General features: G+C 50.9%; 1 protein-coding gene across 2 annotated transcripts in view; it reads left to right on the forward strand.

The window, feature by feature from the left end:
* The first annotated feature begins 271 nt into the window (after positions 1-271).
* The window catches only part of CUL4A (cullin 4A), a 45698-nt gene continuing 26485 nt past the window's right edge, over positions 272-19484 (forward strand). The window contains exons 1-8 of one of the 2 annotated variants that reach the window (XM_060129254.1): positions 272-490; positions 1162-1277; positions 10931-11034; positions 12813-12882; positions 14045-14118; positions 16170-16332; positions 16655-16744; positions 17684-17766. In XM_060129254.1, the coding sequence (XP_059985237.1) occupies positions 337-490; positions 1162-1277; positions 10931-11034; positions 12813-12882; positions 14045-14118; positions 16170-16332; positions 16655-16744; positions 17684-17766 (854 nt within the window). In that variant the 5' untranslated portion in view covers positions 272-336. Of the gene's footprint in view, positions 491-1161; positions 1278-10930; positions 11035-11098; positions 11118-12812; positions 12883-14044; positions 14119-16169; positions 16333-16654; positions 16745-17683; positions 17767-19484 lie in introns of those variants that run through there. The other variant, XM_060129255.1, reaches the window with a different exon arrangement.

A 19484-nucleotide genomic window follows, 5' to 3' on the forward strand; every position in this document is an offset into this window, starting at 1 on the left:
GCTGCGCTGCGACTCCCTGCCTCCCGCACGAGGCCGCCTAGTCGGCGCCCCGGTGCCCGGGCCTTTCGGGCCCTCGGCTGTTGCGGGTTCCACACGGACCGCGGCGGACGCGGACTGCGGCGCCCGCGAGCTCGGGGCTGGGTCGGGTCGGGGTCTGGAGTGCTCCTGAGGCCTGCGGCACCGGCTCTGGTCGGGCCGGGTCGGGCGACGGTTGGGCTGGGCCGGGTGGGGCTGAGGGAGCGCAGCGGAGGGAGGGCGAGGCCGGGCGGCGGAGACCGAGGCCGAGGCCGAGGCGGAGGCCGGGCGGGCGGCGGGCGGGGCGCTGCGGCCGCGGCCATGGCCGACGAGACCCCTCGGAAGGGCAGCTTCTCGGCGCTTGTCGGACACACCAACGGCCTCACCAAGCCCGCGTCTCTCGCCGCGGCCGCCGTCACCTCCAAGCCCGGAGCCGCCGGCGGCTCCAAGAAGCTCGTGATCAAGAATTTCCGAGGTGGGTGCGGGGCGGGCGGGGCGGGGGTCCCTCCCCTTGGCCGCTCGGGCTGCGACGTCGGCGGGGCGGCGCGGGCCAGCGGCGGCTTCCCCTTGGTCTGTATAGTTGGTCCAATGGCATTGAGTGACGCCAGGCAACTCAGGTGTCCCGGTTCACACGGCCGAGCCGGACCGAGTAGCAGGACTGAAGCTCTTCGTGATGTAATTTAATTACTTGCTCCACTTCTCACCAGCTCTGTCGCTGTCACCGTCTCAAAGCAGGCGTCTTCGATGCAGACACACCAGTTACAAGCTTATTCTTCACCTTCCTCCCAGCTTGGAGTAGTTTCAGTCAACTTTAAATGTTGTAGAGAGCTTAACTATTCCACGTTTATACGTTTGTGAAACCCACTTGTTAAGTAAAGGAATACTGTTAAGATTTGTATGATTTCCTACATGTGCTTATTCTAGGTATCAGTACTAGACGTATTTGTTTAGCCAAACGAAGATGGAATGGTTGCATAGTCTGTAACCCAAGAAATTTATAAATGTGGTACTTGTATTGGGAAAACCTAATTTTTGCGCTCCTTACCTGTGTGTCTTTTAAGGACTTTTTTTGTGGAATAGTTTTTTTAAAGATGTGTGATTCTTAGCATGGATGCCGTTACCCACTGACTCCATCTGCATTTACAGACAGACCTAAATTGCCTGACAACTACACTCAGGACACCTGGCAGAAACTTCATGAAGCAGTGAGAGCCATACAGAGTAGTACGTCCATCAGATATAACCTGGAAGAGCTCTACCAGGTAAGGCTCCACCTGTGCAGAAAGCAGAGCTCGTTAGAATTCTCACTGAGATGTAAGCGCGCAGTTTTCTTAGGGAGAACTTTTAGACCTGAGGGGGCCAGGGTCCGGTTTTGCACTTACCTGATTGTTTTATAGTGTCTAAATAGCACAATTATCCAACTCCTGTGAAATGGGACCCAGACGTGGATCTTGTGCTCCTCGGTGTTGTTTCAGAGTCAGTAACGAAGGGGATAATAGAAATCGACTCTTGCCTGCAACAAGAACAGTAGGAGTTCGGTGGCAGCGTGTCCCAAGTCGAGGAGTGTTTTCCGTTTCTGGTGGTTGTGGGATTTTTATTTCATTTTCAGGCCTCAGCTGTCTAGAAGGGTATTTTTTTTTTTTTTTTTTTTTTTTTTTTTTTGCTGTACGCGGGCCTCTCACTATTGTGGCCTCTCCCATTGCGGAGCACAGGCTCCGGACACACAGGCTCAGCGGCCATGGCTCACGGGCCCAGCCGCTCCGCAGCACGTGGGATCTTCCCGGACCAGGGCACGAACCCGTGTCCCCTGCATCGGCAGGCGGACTCTCAACCACTGCGCCACCAGGGAAGCCCTCTAGAAGGGTATTTTAAAGTTAACCCATTACAGGAGAGAAATGCGTTTCTAAGAGTCACATGACTTCTAATATTTTCCAAATGTGCAGCAAACTATTATTGTAATTCCATTATGTTATATATGAAACTCTTATTACAGTTTGACTTGTTAATGTGGATTTTCCCCTTTTAGTTGTGTTTTGTGATTAATTGTTGCAGTTAAAATGTGCAGACTGGTTTTGTTACATTTAATTTGAGATAACGATGTTCCTTTTCTAACACCAGAAGAAATGATCAAAAGTAGGTTTCACTTTTGGGATATTTCAGTTACACACAGACTGGTTTTCCTGATATCTTGTTTTTAAAGAATGACATTCGCTAACTGGTCTAATATTATCTACATTTTAGGCAATATGATAGCACAATTTCTACTAAGAGACTTAAATTTTTTTCTGTTTACATAAGTGAAAAATTATGGAAACTACAAAAAGTACAAAGAAGAAAATAAAAATCACCTATATTCCTACCACCCAAAGAAGACTACCATGGACAGTTCGACGGACACCTGTCCCTTCTTTGTCTTAAGTTTGTGTGAGGTTGTTGTATTGTTTAATCGACTTAATTACAGTGTAGAGTATGTACTTCAACAAGTTTTAACAAATGTATCCAATTGTATAACCACCACACAATCAAGATACAGAATGTTTCTGTCACCCCGAAAAGTTCCCTGAGGCCCCTTTGCAGTGGGTCCTGTCCTGTGCCCTAACCCCCAGTCCTTGGCAGTCACTGCTGTGCCTTGTGTCGGTATGCTTTGCCATCTTCAGAGTCTCATGTCAGTGGAACCGTGCAATTGTGCCTAGCTCCTTTCGCTTAGGGTAGGGCTCGTGAGTTGGGCACATGCATGCGTCGTGACAGTAATTCATTTCTTTGTTGCTGAGTACTCTGGGGACCACCAGTTAGTTATCCTGAGGTAATGGACGTCTGGGTGTCTGGTTTTGGGTTATGAATAAGGCTGCTGCAGGCATTCATGGGTAAGTCTGTGTGGACAGAAATTCTCATTTCTCTCGGATGAACATCTAGAAGTAGGTTCTCAGAGTAAAATGGAAAGTGTGTGTTTAACTTTACAAGACGTTTCCTAACTTTTTCAGATGGCTTCACCGTGTTGCCTCTCTGCCAGTGGTATGTGAGCGTTCCAGCTGCTCCGTGTGCTTGTTGGCATTGGGTATTGTCAGTCTTTTTAATTTTTGCTATTCTAGTAGGTGAGTAGTGGAATTTCACTACGGTTTTAATTTGCATTTCCCTAACGATATTAGGTATCTTTTCTTGTGCCCGTTGCCATTCCATACACCTTCTTTAATGAAGTGTGTGTTCAGATCTTCTGCTCGTTTTTTATGGTGGTGTTTATTTTCTTATTATCGAGTGTTTGAGTTTATTATGTGTTCTGAGCATGCATCCTGTACCAGGTGTTTGCCTTGCAAATATGTTCTCCCAGTTTGCAGCTTGTCTTTTGATTCTCGTAACTATGGCTTTCAGAGAGCAGGCGTTTGAAATTTTGATGAAGTCTTCGTATCAGTCTGGTCTTTTATGGATTGTGCTTTTAGTGTCTCTCTGAGAAGTCTTTGCCGAATCTAAGGTGGTAAAGATTCTCCCTTGCATTTCCTTCTTGCAGCGTTTTAGGTTTTACATTTAGGTCTGTTATCTGTTTTGAGGTGAATTTTTGTATTTGCTGTGAGGTATAAATCCAAGTTCACTGTCTTCCCTGTGGAGGTCCAGTTGGTCCAATGCCATGTGTTGAGGCGTCTGTCTTCTCCAGCAAACTGCCTTTGCTCCTGTGTCAAGTCCTTGTCCCTGTGAGTGTGGGTGTCCTAAGTCTCAAAGTCTGGAGCGCTGGCCCTGCAGGTTTATCCTTTTTTGGGTAAACTTGTTTTGGGTATTCTAGGTCCATTATATTTCCATATGAATTTTAGAATCTGTTTGCCAATTTCTGCAAAGAAGCCTCCTAAGATTTTGGTTTGGATTATGTGTCATTGTAGGTGAGCGTGGGGAGAGCTGCTATCGTGACAACACTGAACCCCCCAGTTGACCACAAGGGGCAGCTCTCGCTTAGTTAGGTCTCAGCAATGTTTTCTAGTTCCGCTGTGCGGGTCTTGTACATCTTCTGTGAAATTTATCCCTGAAGCATTTCATGTTTTTATGGTATTGTAAAAGGTAGAATAAATTTTAATTTCTGGTTGTTGATAGTACATACAAATACAACTCATGTTTATACATGTATGTTGTACGTTGCTGTCTTGCTAACCGCACTTATCTCTAGTAGCTTTTTCGTAGATCCCATTGGATTTTCTGTGTAGACAGTCATGTCGCCTATACACAGAGATGACTTTACTCCTCCCTTTCTAATCTGCATGCCTGTTATTTCCTTTCTTGCCTCATTGAACTATATAGAACCTCTGGTGGTTAGTACGATGGTTAATAGAAACGGAAAAAGCAGACATCCTTGTTTTGTTCCTGGTCTTAGGGGAGAAAGCTTTCAGTCTTTCATCATTGAACACCATACGATGCTAGCTGTGGGTTTTTCAAAAATACCCATTATCAGGTTGAGGAAGTTCCTTTCTGTTCCTAGGTTGTTGAGAGTTTTTATCAGAAATACGTGTTGGATTTTGACAAATTCTTCTGTGACTGTTGAGGTGGTCATGTGATTTTTGTTTTTTAGTTTGTTAATTACACGGATTGATTTTTTTCATATGTTAAACCAGTCTTTCATTCTGGTATAAATCCTACTTGGCCATGATGTATTATCTTTTCAATGTACTGTTGGACTCAGTTTCCTGACATTTTGTTAATTTTTACATCTGTGATCACAAAGGATATTGTATTATTCTCGTGTAATGTCTGTGTCTGGTTTTAGTATCAGAGTAATGCTGGCCTCATAAAATGAGTTGGAAATGTTCTCTTCTTTTCATTGTCTAGAAGACTTTGTGTAGAATTGGTATTATTTCTTTTTTGTTTTTTTTTTTTAATAAATTTATTTATTTATTTTTGGCTGTGTTGGGTCTTCGTTGCGGTGCGCGGGCTTCTCATTGCGATGGCTTCTCGTTGTGGAGCACAGGCTCTAGGCGCGTGGGCTTCAGTAGTTGTGGCACTTGGGCTCAGTAGTTGTGGCTTGCGGGCTCTAGAGCACAGGCTCAGTAGTTGTGGCACACAGGCTCAGTAGTTGTGGCTCATGGGCTCCAGAGCACAGGTTCAGTAGTTGTGGTTCACGGGCTTAGTTGCTCTGCGGCACGTGAGATCTTCCCGGACCAGGGCTCGAACCCGTGTTCCCTGCATTGGCAGGTAGATTCTTAAAGGGAAGTCCAGAATTGGTATTATTTTTTCCTTAAATGTTTGAGAGAATTCCCCAGTGAAGCCATCTTGGCTTTCTTTGTGGAAAGATTTTCAACTACAAATGTCATTAGTAGATACAGAACTATTCAGTTTATCCATTTCTTTAAGTTCACTCATCTTCTGCGATGTCTAGTCTGCCATTAATACCATCTGGTATAATTTTCACCTCTGCATTGTCTTCCTCTCTAGGTGTTCGATTTGAATCTTGTTTTGTATCTTCTCTTTGCTTAACTTTCTTTAACGCGTGGAGCACAGTTCCAGCTCTTCTGTGTCCTTGTCTGCTGGCTCTTCAATTCCAGGTTTGCTTTGATTGACTTTTCTCCCCAATGAAGGTGGTTTTCCTACTTCTTCGCATGTTTGATAGCTTTGATTGGATGCCAGACATTGCGAATTTTGACTTGTGTGGTAGATGCTTTTGTTTTGTTTTGTTTTGTTTTTTTTGCGGTATGCGGGCCTCTCACTGCTGTGGCCTCTCCTGCTGCGCAGCACAGGCTCTGGACGCGCAGGCTCAGCGGCCATGGCTTACGGGCCCAGCCGCTCCGCGGCATGTGGGATGCTCCCGGACCAGGGCACGAACCCGTGTCCCCTGCGTCGGCAGGCGGACTCTCAACCACTGCGCCACCAGGGAAGCCCTGTATTTCTCTGAATATTCTTGAGCTTTGTTCCAGACTCGGTTAAATTATTTAGAATCAGTTTGACCTTTTAGACTGTTGCCTTTAAGCGTTGCTAGGCAGGACTAGAGCAGTGTTTCGTCCAGGGCTAATTGCCCTGCTGCTGAGACAAACCTTCCTGAATCCTCTGCCCGGCGTCCTGCTGTGTTCCCGCCTAGCTGGTGGGAAGTGTGTGAGCACCAGAGCCCAAGGTCTCTAAACTTTCGGTGGTTCCTTCCCTCACCTCGGCGGTCTCCTCGCACATACGTGCTGGACAGCGCTCTGCTGAGCCCTCAAATTGGACCCTGGGGTCCCCTGCCCTCGGGGCCTTCGCCCTGCAGACTGAGGCCTCAGCCCAGGACGACCGCTGTGTGGCCTGGACGCTGGATGCCAGAAGCAGAGTGGCTGGCGCTTGTGTCTCCTGTCTGCCACGGCCACGGCCTCTCAGAGCCCAGTGTGCAGCGCTTCGGAAACTGCTGCTTCGTGGATTCCTTCAGCGAAGGCTGAGTCCGCTTCCTTTACTTCGTCTGGACCCGGAGCAAGAGTCCCACCGAGTGCCCAGACTCAGAGGCTTTTGCTTTAGTGAAATATTGTGTCTTCCAGCGAGGCTTCGTTATTGCTCTTTCCCTGGAGATTTGACTGTCTGGTATCAATTGCCCATCATTTTCCTTAGTAGAATGACTTTGCTGGACCCTTTACCCCGGATGTGTTTCATAATCGTCACCATAGATATTATTGTAAACAGTGTTTCCAGATGCCCTGGGTATCGTGGGTGTCGGTGTGGGTGTATGTGAGACCCTGAGGGCTAGGGCTGCTTACCCCCAAAGTGGCACCATTCATTCCAGGGAACATCTCAGGAGGGCCCGTGTGGGGGGCAGTGGATGGGCTTTTGGACGCGGGTGTGCGGGCAGGTTCCTGGCCACTCAGAAGTTCCAGCAAGTCTAAGTACATCTCTGCAGAGTGAGCCGCTCACATCTTGTGGAGCGAATGGGGTGGAGATAGTAAGTGATGTCACGGTGAAACTATCCTGGTCTCCAGTAGAGTGGACAGTGCACTGGACCTGGTGTTTCAGAATAAAGCCTGAGTTTCTGCTGAGGTGGTGTGGTATATAATTTGCCAAAGAATCTTATGTGCAAGTAACAGTTCTCACCAAAGCTGGAAAGGTTTTTTGTTTGTTTGTTTTTGAGGAGGTTTTCAGGATTATTTGAGGGAGAACCTCTTGTTTTGATGTTGATCAGTTTCCCAAAAGTGGGGTCTGGCATCTCCCCGTGCCAGGTCTGAGGAGGCCTCGGTGGAGGGAAAGGTCACCTCCAGCCTGTCTGCACAGCCTGCCTGCAGTTTCTTACTTTGTTTTTGTTTGGTAGAAAGGGATATTCAGATTACATGAAAAAGTCGTAGTAGATACACATCGTGCTGAGAGTCATTCTCTTGTTGTAATGCGAGGAGGAGGAGATGTTGAGTGCATCCATCTTTTCTGAATTTAGATCTGAAATCTCAACTTGCTGAAGAAAGCGTATCTTGTGTGTCTTAGGTCTGTGTGTTTTAGTCCTATTTGTCTCAATGAGACAACAGAAAACTGAAGACTGCATTTTCGGGAATGGTTTCGGGGAAGGCTAGGTGTTGATTTCAGACTAGTTTTTTGTTTGTTTTGGTTTTGGTTTTTTTATTACTGAAGAACAGTTGATTTCCAATGCTGTGGCAATCTCTGCTGTACAGCAGTGACTCAGTTACACACATAGAGACATTCTTTTTTAAATATGCTTTTCCATTACCATTTGTCCCAAGAGATGGGATACAGTTCCCTGTGTTATACAGTAGGACCTTGTTGTTTATCCATTGTAAATGTGGTAGTTTGCATCTACCAACCCCGAACTCCCAGTACAGACCTCTCCCTCCCCCTCCCCCTCCGCAGCCACAAGTCTGATCTCTATGGATTTCAGACTAGTTTTGATGCACAGAATCAAACCTGTCACAGAGAACTTGCGCTTGAGAAAAGCTGTGCTGCTGACCTTGAGTCACGGGGTAGATGTCTCCAGGAAACCCTGTGCCTGGTGAGAGCTCGGTGAAGGAGAATGGAGTGGAGTCAGGTCCTGATGGATTGATAGGGTGGTTGAAAGTGATGCAAGCGGGTGAGGAAGCCCAGAAAATGGGAAACAAGTGGACACTTTATTTGATGGACCAATTTGAGAATGTAAATTAATCAAGAGTGAATTCAATGCGTAAGTTATTCAGAAACAGAGAATGTTCAGGTTCAAATATCTTAGGCCTCATAGGAAGGATTTTGTTAATTCAGCGGCTTTGGTCACTCGGCGAAATCAGTCATTTGTACGAGGGCATCATGTCCGGCATTCACAATGGGGGCCGGGAGGGTGGATGTCTTCCTGGGACACCGCCCCCCCTTCATTCTTCGTCCCATGCTCAGGACCAAGTCCTTGTCTCCTTTTTACGTTGCCCTTTCCTCGTTTCCTGTGGCTGGGAACCGCAGCGTCCTGGTGGCAGCTTCTGTGTGGTGTGCTTGTCGCGTTTACACAGGCCTGCCACCGAGTAGGGTGACCTGGGGCCTGGCTCCTCAGGAGAGTCCACAGGGGCGTGGTTTCCCGGGGTAGGGGTGGGGGTTTGCTTTTCATTTTTCCCCTTCATTTACCTAAGTAACTCAGAGTACTTGCCCGCTCTTTCCCTTACGATTTCTCACTCTGAAACGTCCCACTCTGCCCTGACGTCAGCTGTCGCCTTAGCTCCTGGCACCCGAAGTGCGTAGTTGTAGGTGCCGCTTGGCTGTTTTGCTCCCTTAAGGCCCTGGCGGGGGATGCCCGCTGAGGGGAGCGCCCTCGCAGGCATGGGTGTTTTGCTGGGACACTCGTCTGTCCTGAGGCAGATAAGCGTGTGCAGAGCGGGCGTGGTGGCAGGGCTGGGAGGCTGGGACGAGCGGGTGTTTCCCCTTGGCTACGCCGGCGTGAGGAAAACCTGTGTCCCAGTGCTAGGAGGGCCCAGGTCCTGCCGCTCCCCACCTCCAATGCCTGGATCCAGAGGTGTGCTCGGTACCAGTACCGGTGCTGGTCACGTGAGGTGCTTCATACACCACGAGGAGGCATTTCTAAGCGTCCAAGTGTGACTGAATCTCCTGAACGTGTTCTGGGGAGGGCCTCCTGTGTTGGGCCGCTCCCGCAGCCCCGAAGAGCCCACGGCATCCCTGCCCCCGCCCCACCGCAGGGAGCGAGCCGGTGACAAGGTGCCTGTAACATGAAGACGCCAGCAGTGACTCAGCAAAGACCCAAGACGTGCCGGCGCCCCCAGCACGCCTGGGTGCCCCAGGGCTTGGCTGGTGGTTTTAAGGGGCCTCCAGATTCTCAGAAAAGAAATCTCAGTGGGCTTCACGTGAATAGTAAGCATGTGCTCAACAGGACATACATACGAGGGAGAGTTGGCTCTAGCATTCACCCAAAAAAGTCACAGCTGGGGAGAGATTGTTTTGAGGACAGTGACACCTGGTTCGTGAATCGGAGCATTCAGAAAATGGTTCTAAGATGTCCTTTGATGAAGGACACGTACCACTGAGCTTATCTTGATTTTTACCAAAGAAACATGTTTTCTTCGTATATTATATTAAAAATTTACTTGGTAATAATTGTTTGTAATGATTAACTACTGGTGCAAAGGCCTTTGTTAGGAGGTTATCTTGGTTTTTTTTTTTTTTTAAGAGAGAAAGAGACAGTGGATCTTGGACTGAATTATGAAAACATGAAGCTTTGGGGAAAGGAATTGAAGGATGTAAAAACAAAATGTGGTTGGGAATCCCTTGTTCTAAGTAAGGCAGAATGTAAGGGAAAGGTATTTTTATTCCTTTAATTATTGTCATTAGTCCATATTTTCTTTGACCTTTTTGGGGTTTTTTTTGCGGTACGCGGGCCTCTCACTGCTGTGGCCTCTCCCGTTGCGGAGCACAGCCTCCAGACGCGCAGGCTCAGCGGCCATGGCTCACGGGCCCAGCCGCTCTGCGGCATGTGGGATCCTCCCGGACCGGGGCACGAACCCGCGTCCCCTGCATCGGCAGGCGGACTCTCAACCACTGCGCCACCAGGGAAGCCCTCTCTTTGACCTTTATAAATATGCATGTGTTTTATGTATTATATATTTCTTTACGTAATTATTTTCTTAACATCTATAAAAATTTAAGTTACCCTTTTTTCCCCTCGGGAATATAGTATTTGAGTTAAGATTCCAAAGTGTCTCCGTTCTGTATATCCCCCATGTATTTTAAAATAGGCAGTAGAAAAACTACATTTTTGTTTATAATATTTCGTATTTGGATTGAATCAGATGCTGATTTTGTACATGAGATTTGAAAGAAAATTTTATTAGAACTGGTACAAATATACAAACATTATTCCTTTGATGTGGATCAAAACAGCTAATGAAAAATATTTCTGCCTCAAAACCTTGTTTCTGCATTAATTTGAGGCAGATTTGGCCCGTGCTCCTTCAGCTTATTTGGGACAGAATTATCAAACTCATGAGCGTGAAAGGAACTGGAATTCCTGTCGTTCTCCCCCCACTGGAGGGTGGTCACCAGGGTCTGGAGCAGGGATTTCCGGCTCTGGTTTCACGTTGGCGATCGTCAGGGTCAATTCACACACCTTCCCGTGGCTCCACCTCAGACTAAGGAGTCATCCCGACACAGGCCGGGGGCTCAAGCTGCTTTTGAGTCCTCGGGGGACGGTGTGCAGCCAGCTTGAGGGGCTGTTGAAGAGGGAAGCTTGCGAGTATCGTGAGCAGCCCAGCCTGGGGCCTGGGTGTCCTGGGGCTGCCAGCGCGGCACCATCCCATCTGCGCTCCAGGTTCATTGTTGTTAGGGACCATTTTTGCCAAACTTCTACTGGATTCCGGCGTTGCAGGGATAATTGCCCTTGACCATGATAACTTATTTGTGGATTACGTAAGTGTGGGCGTGGCTTTGTGTTACGATTCGAGCTGTTTGTACAGATAGGTTGCTTTTAAAGAACAAATTTGTCTTTCACAGTGAATAACTCATTTATCCCTTTTGTTTTCAGGCTGTTGAAAATCTTTGTTCTCACAAAGTTTCCCCAGTGCTCTACCAGCAGCTGCGCCAGGTCTGTGAAGGCCACGTCCAAGCACAAATCCTTCAGTTTAGAGAATATCCTTTTTTTGGCTTGGGAAGTTCCTATTTATTACCTAAATCTTTTGAAACTGAACATTAATAGGATAAAGAACTAATGAGTATTCTTAATATTAAAGCAAAAGCTTTATAGAAACAAAACCTCACGTTTGTATCATATAACCCAACGTAGCAGATGTTTCTGGTGGAGTTTTCACTGTTTAAATTACTTGGCTGACCTGATTGAAGTCAGTGTCCGTTTCTCTAGTCCATTTGGAAGCGTTTAGGAAGAGTCTGAAAAACACCTTAAGGTTGGAGTGCTGCGGTTCTTTATTCTTGTTTTTTAAAGATCTGTGTTAGTTTGCTGTGATTATAACCAATTCCCACAGAGTTGGCCGCGTGAACCAACCCCGGCCTGTTGGCCTGTGCTCTGCAGGTTGGCTCGCGCTGGGCTCAGGGGCTCTCGGCTCTGGGCCTCGCCAGCCCAGATCACGCCGGACCTTTGGTTGCCCCGGATGGGGCCGCACCTGGCCGCAGCCCCCAGGCCTCCCAGCGCCTCAGGTTGGCTGGCGTGGGCTTGACCCTGTGCAGCCTTGCCGGCCCCCGCTGGCCACGGAGACCGGTCAGGGCGTCGCCGCGCGATGAGCGCCTCGGCTCAGCACTGGGCACCGGAGCTGCCGGGCCGCTGCCGAGGTGGCACCTGCCTCCGTGTGCTTACGACGCAGGCTTTTTCAGACTGTTCGCGGAAGGTCTGATCCCATGGGCCATTGTAGCTGTGAGCAGTTGTAACGGTTCTTCCAGAATTACTTGTTAACCCTTCAACTATTTGGTCTTTGCTGTGACTCGCTCTGTTTCTGAGTTAGGAGCGGACCCTCGAGAAAATGAGTGAGGCGCTTGGCTGGGACCCCTGTGGCTGTGGTCAGTGCGCCCCCAGCGCCTTCCGATTTCACACGCCAGAAACGGGCTGCTGTGTGTTGCCTCCTCTCTCTGTGCTCGGAGTGTTGCATGGAACCTTGCAGCCGTGCCAAGCCGCGCGCCTGCTGCACCTCGGCCGAGGGGCCGCACTGAGGGCTGCCCCCGTGTCTGGTGCCGTGGAGCTGAGACAGGCTGGAGCAGGGCTGAGGCCCGGGAGGCCGGGTCCTTGCCTCCGCCAGCTGCCTGCGCACCCGTCCAAAGGGAGTAACGGTGCGCTGTGCGGCTGGGTGTGAGGGTGCTGTGTGGTCTGTAGGCGGTGTAGACGTTGTGACCGTGGGGCTTCAATTAACCTGTGCACGCAGTGCCCGGGTGCTTGGCGAGGTTTTCCCTAGGAGCCCGCACCAGGTGTCTTTTGCTGTAAACAGCGTCCTGAAAGTCAGGTCGTGCACGTGGTGCACGGATGAGACGTGACGTACGTCTCTGTGCGACCAGAAGTGACCATTGGCCCTCAGCCGTTGTCCTCCGTCTGCCCGTCCCCTGGTGCTGTTCATAGTGGCTGGCTTCCTCGCCTCTGGGACAGCATCTCCAGAGCTGCCCTTTGAGGCGGGGCCTTTGGTCCAACCCCCATCCCACGAAGCCTCAACGGGCAGTGGGGTGAAAGGGAAACGGGGAGGGGCAGGAAGAGATGGAGGCAGGGGAGTGCAGGCAGGTTCATCACAGGTAGGCAGGGAGACACGGAGGCTGGAAACCACCTGTGTGGCTTCTGAGCTTCTGCCCTTTCAGTATTCTGATCACTAAGCAACGTGCCTGACTCGGAGGCGAGGAGAGCGGAAAGTAAGGGGTAAACATTGCAACAAGTAAATTGGCCGGTGTTTCTGAAGGTTTCCTTAGCAGGTCTGCACAGACTCGCTAGATAGTGTTTTATTTTTAAAGAAGATTAACACGTGCTGGCAGGACCACTGCAGACAAATGGTAAGCCTGCTGACATGCTCCCTGAGTGGGTCTCAGTGCACACGCCCTCTTGGGTCTTTTCCTCCAACCTCTGGCTCAGCTGGACGGAAGGCAGATCCGAGTAGCTGGGAGTCTGTGCCCCCTTTGCATCCAGCTGTGTTGTTTGTTTTTCTTTTTAACCAAAGCGTGGCCCCATCCATCTTCCCTCAGCCCCCAAGGAAGGCAGGGCCCGGTTGGGAGCTGGGATGGGGAGTTCTGTTCAGGTCAGGTGCTGCCATCCAGCTCCGACCGAGCTGGACAGTGGCTGGAGAAGAGTGGGGACGGCCTGCTCTTCTAGGGTGGGGCTGGCTGCGAGCTTGGCCTTCAGGCCGACCGCACAGGCGACTCGTGGTGCCTGTGATTCCCCGTGGGTCTCTGAAGTTTTCCTTGATCTCAGTTTATGCCTGAGAATCAAGCCTGAATCCCAGGAGTTTACTGTAACTAGACAACCAGGCTTAGATTTAGTAGATATATTGATTCTAATTTGATTTTATATATATGAGTTTTCAGGGTGACCTGGCTGAAAATTATGTAAGTGAGAGAAGAGATAGTATCAATAGCTTCCCTAACTAGGTTGAATTCTTTGGTTTCCTGACTGAGGTGAGTAGGCGACAACGAATGAGTCTCTCTTGGGCCAGGCACCGGGGGACAGTAGAAACAGGTGAATGTGTCGGGAGGGTTCTCTCTACGTGTGTAAGCACACCTCCACGACACAGTCTGCGGTGCTCCCTGAGAGAGCCCCGGGGCCACCGCGCACCACGTGAGCCTGCAAAGTAAAGTCGTATACACACACGTGGCTGAGAGCCTCATGCCAGCGTAACGAGCTGGAATGCTGGAAGAATTCAGCTTAGAGCATCTCCCAGTCTAAGGAGGTTTCACCACATCAGTCAGGAAATGACTGAATTTCAAAGGCATCTTTGAGGCGAAGTGCTGTACAATCCCTCCAGTCAGATTTTCTGGATAAAAGAGATGAAAAGCAAACACCAAGGGGAACATGTAAATTCAGGGAAAAATCAACCATGAGGGTCTTGAAGATACAAACATCTTTTCATTGAGAAGCAATCGTGTTAGACTTGAGACAGCCAGGGTTGGATGTTTTGTCGGTAAGGTACGTAATAAGTCAGGTCCTCCTCTTGCCCTCCAGATCATGATCAGGAGTATCTTCCTGTTTCTGGATCGTACTTACGTGCTTCAGAATTCCATGCTTCCTTCCATCTGGTGAGTGTCCCCCGTCCTGGTCTGTGGCTGAGGCTGCGGCCGACCTGCGTCTCCGATGGTTGATTTGATGACACGTGCCCGACCGTCTGTCTGTGGCCCTCTGTGTTGGCCAGGGTCGCTGGCACGCAGGCCTGCCCCTCAGTGGCTCTCGGCCCGGAAGTGTCTGTCACCATGAGGGGCAGCCGCCGAGCCGGCAGCCGCCGGTGCAGCACGTTCTCCTGTGGGCACGGAAGTGCCTTGTGAAGTCGGTTTCTGTCACCTCTTCCACCTCTGCTCTGGGAAAGGCTGGGGAGCCGGTCACTCTCTGATGGCGCCCCCCGGTACTCTGCTGATGGGCCGGGCACAGGGCGTTGGCTTCCATCTGCTCGGGGCAGTGTGAGTCGGAAACCCTGTGCCCACGTTGCCCTGGGTCCCTGGTCCCCGACTTCCAGTGTCGTCCCCGAGCAGCTCAGCCTTGGTGACAGGGCCTGTCTGTGGTCTCGCCCTCGGTCCTCCTGGCCTGTGCCCACGTGGACATTCCCTCCCGATTCAGCACGCTGTGCCCTCTCGCCACCTCTAAGCCCCGTCCTGTAAAGTCGCTTCCTTTTCTAGCTTCCTGGCCGTCCGTTCACTCTGACCCAGGGCGGTGCGATTTCTCCTTCTACCACCGGGAAACCGCTTGTCTTTGTTTCCTGTAACCCACGTGTGGGGCGGCTGGGGCCCTCTCTCCCACGTGATCCCATGTCCCCTCTGCTCCTCTGTCCTCTCAGCCCCGACTCCTGCACGCCTCTTACTAGACACCCTCGAACCTCTGCAGGACAGATCGTCGTTACTCAGAGAAACAATCAGTTTGGAAAAGCTGATGATGACAGGAAGTCACAGAGCTCCTCCTCTGTGCGGGGCTCTGTCCTCAGGGCTTCAGCACCCCCTGACTGACTCCATCCTTAGAGCAGCTCCATGAGGGATGACTGTCCTCCAGATGGAGAAACTGAGGCAGCGCGGCTGCCGCCGCAGGACCTTCTTCTGAAGCCGCACTCTCAGCTCAGGCTCCAGCAAAGCCACCAGGATGTGCCCGCGGCTTCCTCCGCCCCCGGCGCGCCTGGGCGCAGCAGGCTTCCTCTCCCCACCTCCTCCCGTCTCAGTGGGCCGCTCCCACGGACTCTGCAAAGCTCAGGCCTGGGCTCCACCGCACACCCAAGTTTCTCACGCACCCTCACAGCGATCCCTGCCGTCCTGCACGAGCACACTTGCTTCCCTGCCTGCTGCAGTGGACGGGGGCTGGTAGGCTTCACACTCTGGGCAGGGCCTCCGGCTTAGACAGCAGGGTCGCGTTATAAACTGCGTTTAGACTCTGGAGCCTGGCAGCTGGGCACAGCAAGCTCCTGGTAATCTCTGCCTCGGTTTCTCCATCTGGAGGACGGTCATCCCTCATGGAGCTGCTCTAAGGATGGAGTCAGTCAGGAGGTGCTGAAGCCCTGAGGACAGAGGAGCAGAGGGGACGTGGGATCACGGAGAGGAGAGAGGGCCCCAGCCGCCCCACGCGTGGGTTACGGTAAACAAAGACAAGCGGTTTCCCGGTGGTAGAAGGAGAAATCGCACCGCCCTGGGTCAGAGTGAACAGACGGCCAGGAAGCTAGGAAAGGAAGCGGCTTTACAGGACGGGGCTTAGAGGTGGTGAGAGGGCACAGCGTGCTGAATCGGGAGGGAGCGGGCTGAGGGAGTGCGATGGACTCTGGTTTGCACTCTCAGTTCCGTCGTCCTGTGGCCAGGGCCACACGGGAGGCGCAGCTGGAGGATGGGAGCAGGGCAGGCGGAGGGTCCCAGGGCTCCCGGGCAGGACGGTGGAAGCCCACTGACCCATGCAGGAAACAGGCAGCATTGATGAGGAAAGAAATAGAAGGCACACCAGACTGTCAAGAAGGAAAATTTTTTAAATAAAGGAGTTCTTGACACCCGGACCAGAGAGTTAGCAAGTCAGTAGCTTGGAGGTGATATTCATAGTGTAGCTGGAGCTTCACCCAGAACTTCTAAGAAGTGAAACTAAAACAGTCTTGTCTTCTCTGTTTGTACAGGGATATGGGATTAGAACTATTCAGAAACCATATTATTAGTGATAAAATGGTTCAGACAAAGACCATCGACGGCATCCTGCTGCTGATCAAGCGGGAGCGGAGCGGGGAGGCCGTGGACCGCAGCCTGCTGCGGGGCCTGCTGGGCATGCTGTCCGACCTCCAGGTGGGCCCCGCGCGTCCTCACAGCCCGTGAGGGCGGCGCTGCACCCGGGCGATGAGGTGGCCACGACGTCGGTGTCGGAACTGACGCCGTTAGGGTATTGGTGCAAGTATGGGAGGGGAATGACTCGACTGGCACTCACCCGGAGGCGGCCGGGGCCTGGGAGCACCCTGGGCAGAGCAGGGGGGCTGGGCGGGCCCAGGCAGCTTGTCACGGGCACAGGTCACGGCAGCCGTGCGCCCTCAACGTGGGGCTGCACCAGCACTTCAAGCTGAGAGCTAGGTTTCTTCGTTGTAATTGGTCGTTAACCCTGCTCATTTTTTAGGTGTATAAAGATTCATTTGAACTGAAATTTTTGGAAGAAACTAATTGTTTATATGCTGCAGAAGGCCAAAGGTTAATGCAAGAAAGAGAGGTGAGACAACGAAATGTTTCTGAATTGCCTTATTTCATTTTCATAGATGTGCATCTAAGTGTGATTTCTAAATGTTTGTCTCTTCACGCTGGCAAACATCTCACTGAAAATCTTCTGAAAGTTACAATCTAGTTTAAATTCCAGTGATGAGCTTCTTTGTGAGTTTATTAAGGGCTTAATTTTTTTTTTTATTTAGAAACCCTTCTATTGCCCCCTGCCCCCAGCAAAAAAAACCTAGTGAAATAGCTTCTAAAATACATAAAGAAACTCAAGCTGAAACCAGAGTTTAAAAGATAATTCTTAAATATGGAAGAGAAACCTGACATGTTAAAAATTTTCATCTCTGTGAGGCATTGAAAAGATTACCCAAAAAGCCACTGGAAAAAACCATGTATTTAGTAGTAATAAGAACCCAAAAACTTGATAGCTGGTTTCTCAGGTATCAGAGCCCAGCTCAGCAGGAAGCCCCTCGGGACCGTCACAGGAGGGGGAGTCGGAGACCGGCCTGGCTGCTGCCCCCGGGTCAGAGCCTCAGCGACCCCTGTCATGGGGCCTTTGCTGTACAGGCAGGTGACCCTTCACCCCTGGAAACTCAGAGAGAGTGTGTTTTGAGATCTCCTGCAGCCACTCTCTTTGGGGCCTCGGAGGAACAGCCTGTTGCTTGGCGTTTGCCGACCCCGCCAAGCGTGGGCTGGGGGGTGCCGTGCTGCCTGCCCCCATTCCAGACGTTACCTTCAGTCTCCAGGATGGGGCTGAGGGAAGCCTCCTGCCGTGTATCTCCCTCCCCCTCCTCAGCACCCCTGCTCCTGGTACTCCATTAATGTTTGGGCCTGAATGTACTGTCTGCTTTTTTTTCTTAAATAAGGAAAACAGTATTTCAACTTCTTGGGTAACATGAAGGTTTTTGTTGCTGATGTGTTTAAATGTTGTGTTTGGAAGGTTCCGGAGTACCTGAACCATGTGAGTAAGCGCCTGGGGGAGGAGGGTGACCGCGTGATCACGTATCTAGACCACAGCACACAGTGAGTACCACTCCCGCGCTCAGCTCCGTGACCCGCAGCGTCTTGTAGACTCACTCGCTGCTCTCTAAACCTGAACGTATTCTGCTCCTGGGACAGTTTGCTTGTTGTCTGTGATTACTCAGCACTTGTAAGTCACACTGACTTGTGGCCTGTGGTGAGTTAGCGTCCAAAGGGAGTGATTCAGGCTGAGATACTTGGTATCTTCTTATAGACAGTTTATAGTTTATGTTATAAATGTATAATAAATTTATAGAAGTTTATGTTAATGAGGTATCATTGAGTATAGGCAATTTCGGTTGTAAAGTTTTGTTGGACATCTGATATAGCTGTAATTTTTCCTTATAGTACTCAGTCACATTATTTTTTCTTTTAATGTTTACTTATTATATTTATCTTTGGTTGCGTCGGGTCTTAGTTGTGGTATGCAGGATCTTTTGTCGCAGCATGCAGGCTTCTCTCTAGTTGCGGTGCGCAGGCTCCAGAGCACGTGGGCTCTGTAGTTGTGGTGCCCGGGCTCAGTAGTTGTGGCCCACGGACTTAGTTGCCCTGCGGCACGTGGGATCTTAGTTCCCCGACCAGGGATCAAACCTGTGCCCCCTGTGTTGGAAGGCGGATTTTTAACCACTGGACCACCAGGGAAGTAACTTGTCCCTTCTCTTTTCATCCAATTTTTTTTTTTTCCTCTAAACCTGAGGTCATTATGTAACTAGGGAAAAGTACAAGGGCAGGTTTTGCGAATGTCTGCGTCAGGCACATAATATTTATTCAAGTGAGGAAGATTAGAGCAGAAATGTGAGAGACAGAAAAGAGAGATGTTTTTAAGAGGGAAAGTGCTAAAACGTGCAGAACGTGGTGACTCCCGGAGGTGGGGGGAGGGGCCAGGCAGGATGAAAGAAAGGGACAGGATGTGACAGCTTGAGAACATGGAAAATAGAGGGTCGTGAAGCAGAGGTGAGGCTGCTGTCAGACACCTGGCGCTGGAGGTGCGGTGCCGTCGGGCCGAAGCGGGGTCCACGGGGGTGGGAGTGGGCGGGGGGGGTGGAGGAGACTGTGTGCAGCGCCTGGTGGCGCCGGGCCCCTCGGCCCCTCCTCCCCGGCCTCCGGTGTGTAGATGCTGTGTTATAACTGCCCCTTCCCCAGTCTTGCTTAGGAGTGTCTGAGAGTTAAGCAGAGCAGAGGGCGGCCCCCCTCGGGTTAGGGTTTCGAGGGGCGCTGCCCGAGGTGGCTCCTGTGGTGTCGGGCGATTCAAAGGTCACAGAGTGAGAAACGGTTTTCGGAGAAACAGGAGGGAGGTGGCGCAGGTAAGGAGCCGCGGCAGCCTACGGGCTGCGCTCCAGGCGCCCCTTCCCGCCTCGCCCGTGCACGCCGCTACCCTCGGGACGGGCGCTGCGGGTGTCGGTGCAGGCCACACCTCTGGGCCCTCCATGCCCGGAGCCCGAGTGCCTGCCGTGCCTCCCTCTGGGGTCGCCCTGAGGTTCACCTGAGGTGGTGCGGTGAAAAATTCCTCAAAATGAAGGCCAAGGTCAATACCCCTGGGAGCGAAGTGGGGGCTCTGATCTCCTAAAAGAAGAGCTGAGCGAGCAGGGGCGATGGGTGAGGAGTGACAGCTATGTGTCCTGCGGGACATTCTCGCGGCCGCTCTGAGAAGTCAGATTTTGAAGATGGTCCTGGGGGAAAACAGGCAGGAAGAAGTGAGGGCAGAGGGGCAGCTGTGGGTG

The sequence above is a fragment of the Lagenorhynchus albirostris genome, chromosome 18 (assembly GCF_949774975.1).
Source record: "Lagenorhynchus albirostris chromosome 18, mLagAlb1.1, whole genome shotgun sequence".
Taxonomy (NCBI): domain Eukaryota; kingdom Metazoa; phylum Chordata; class Mammalia; order Artiodactyla; family Delphinidae; genus Lagenorhynchus; species Lagenorhynchus albirostris.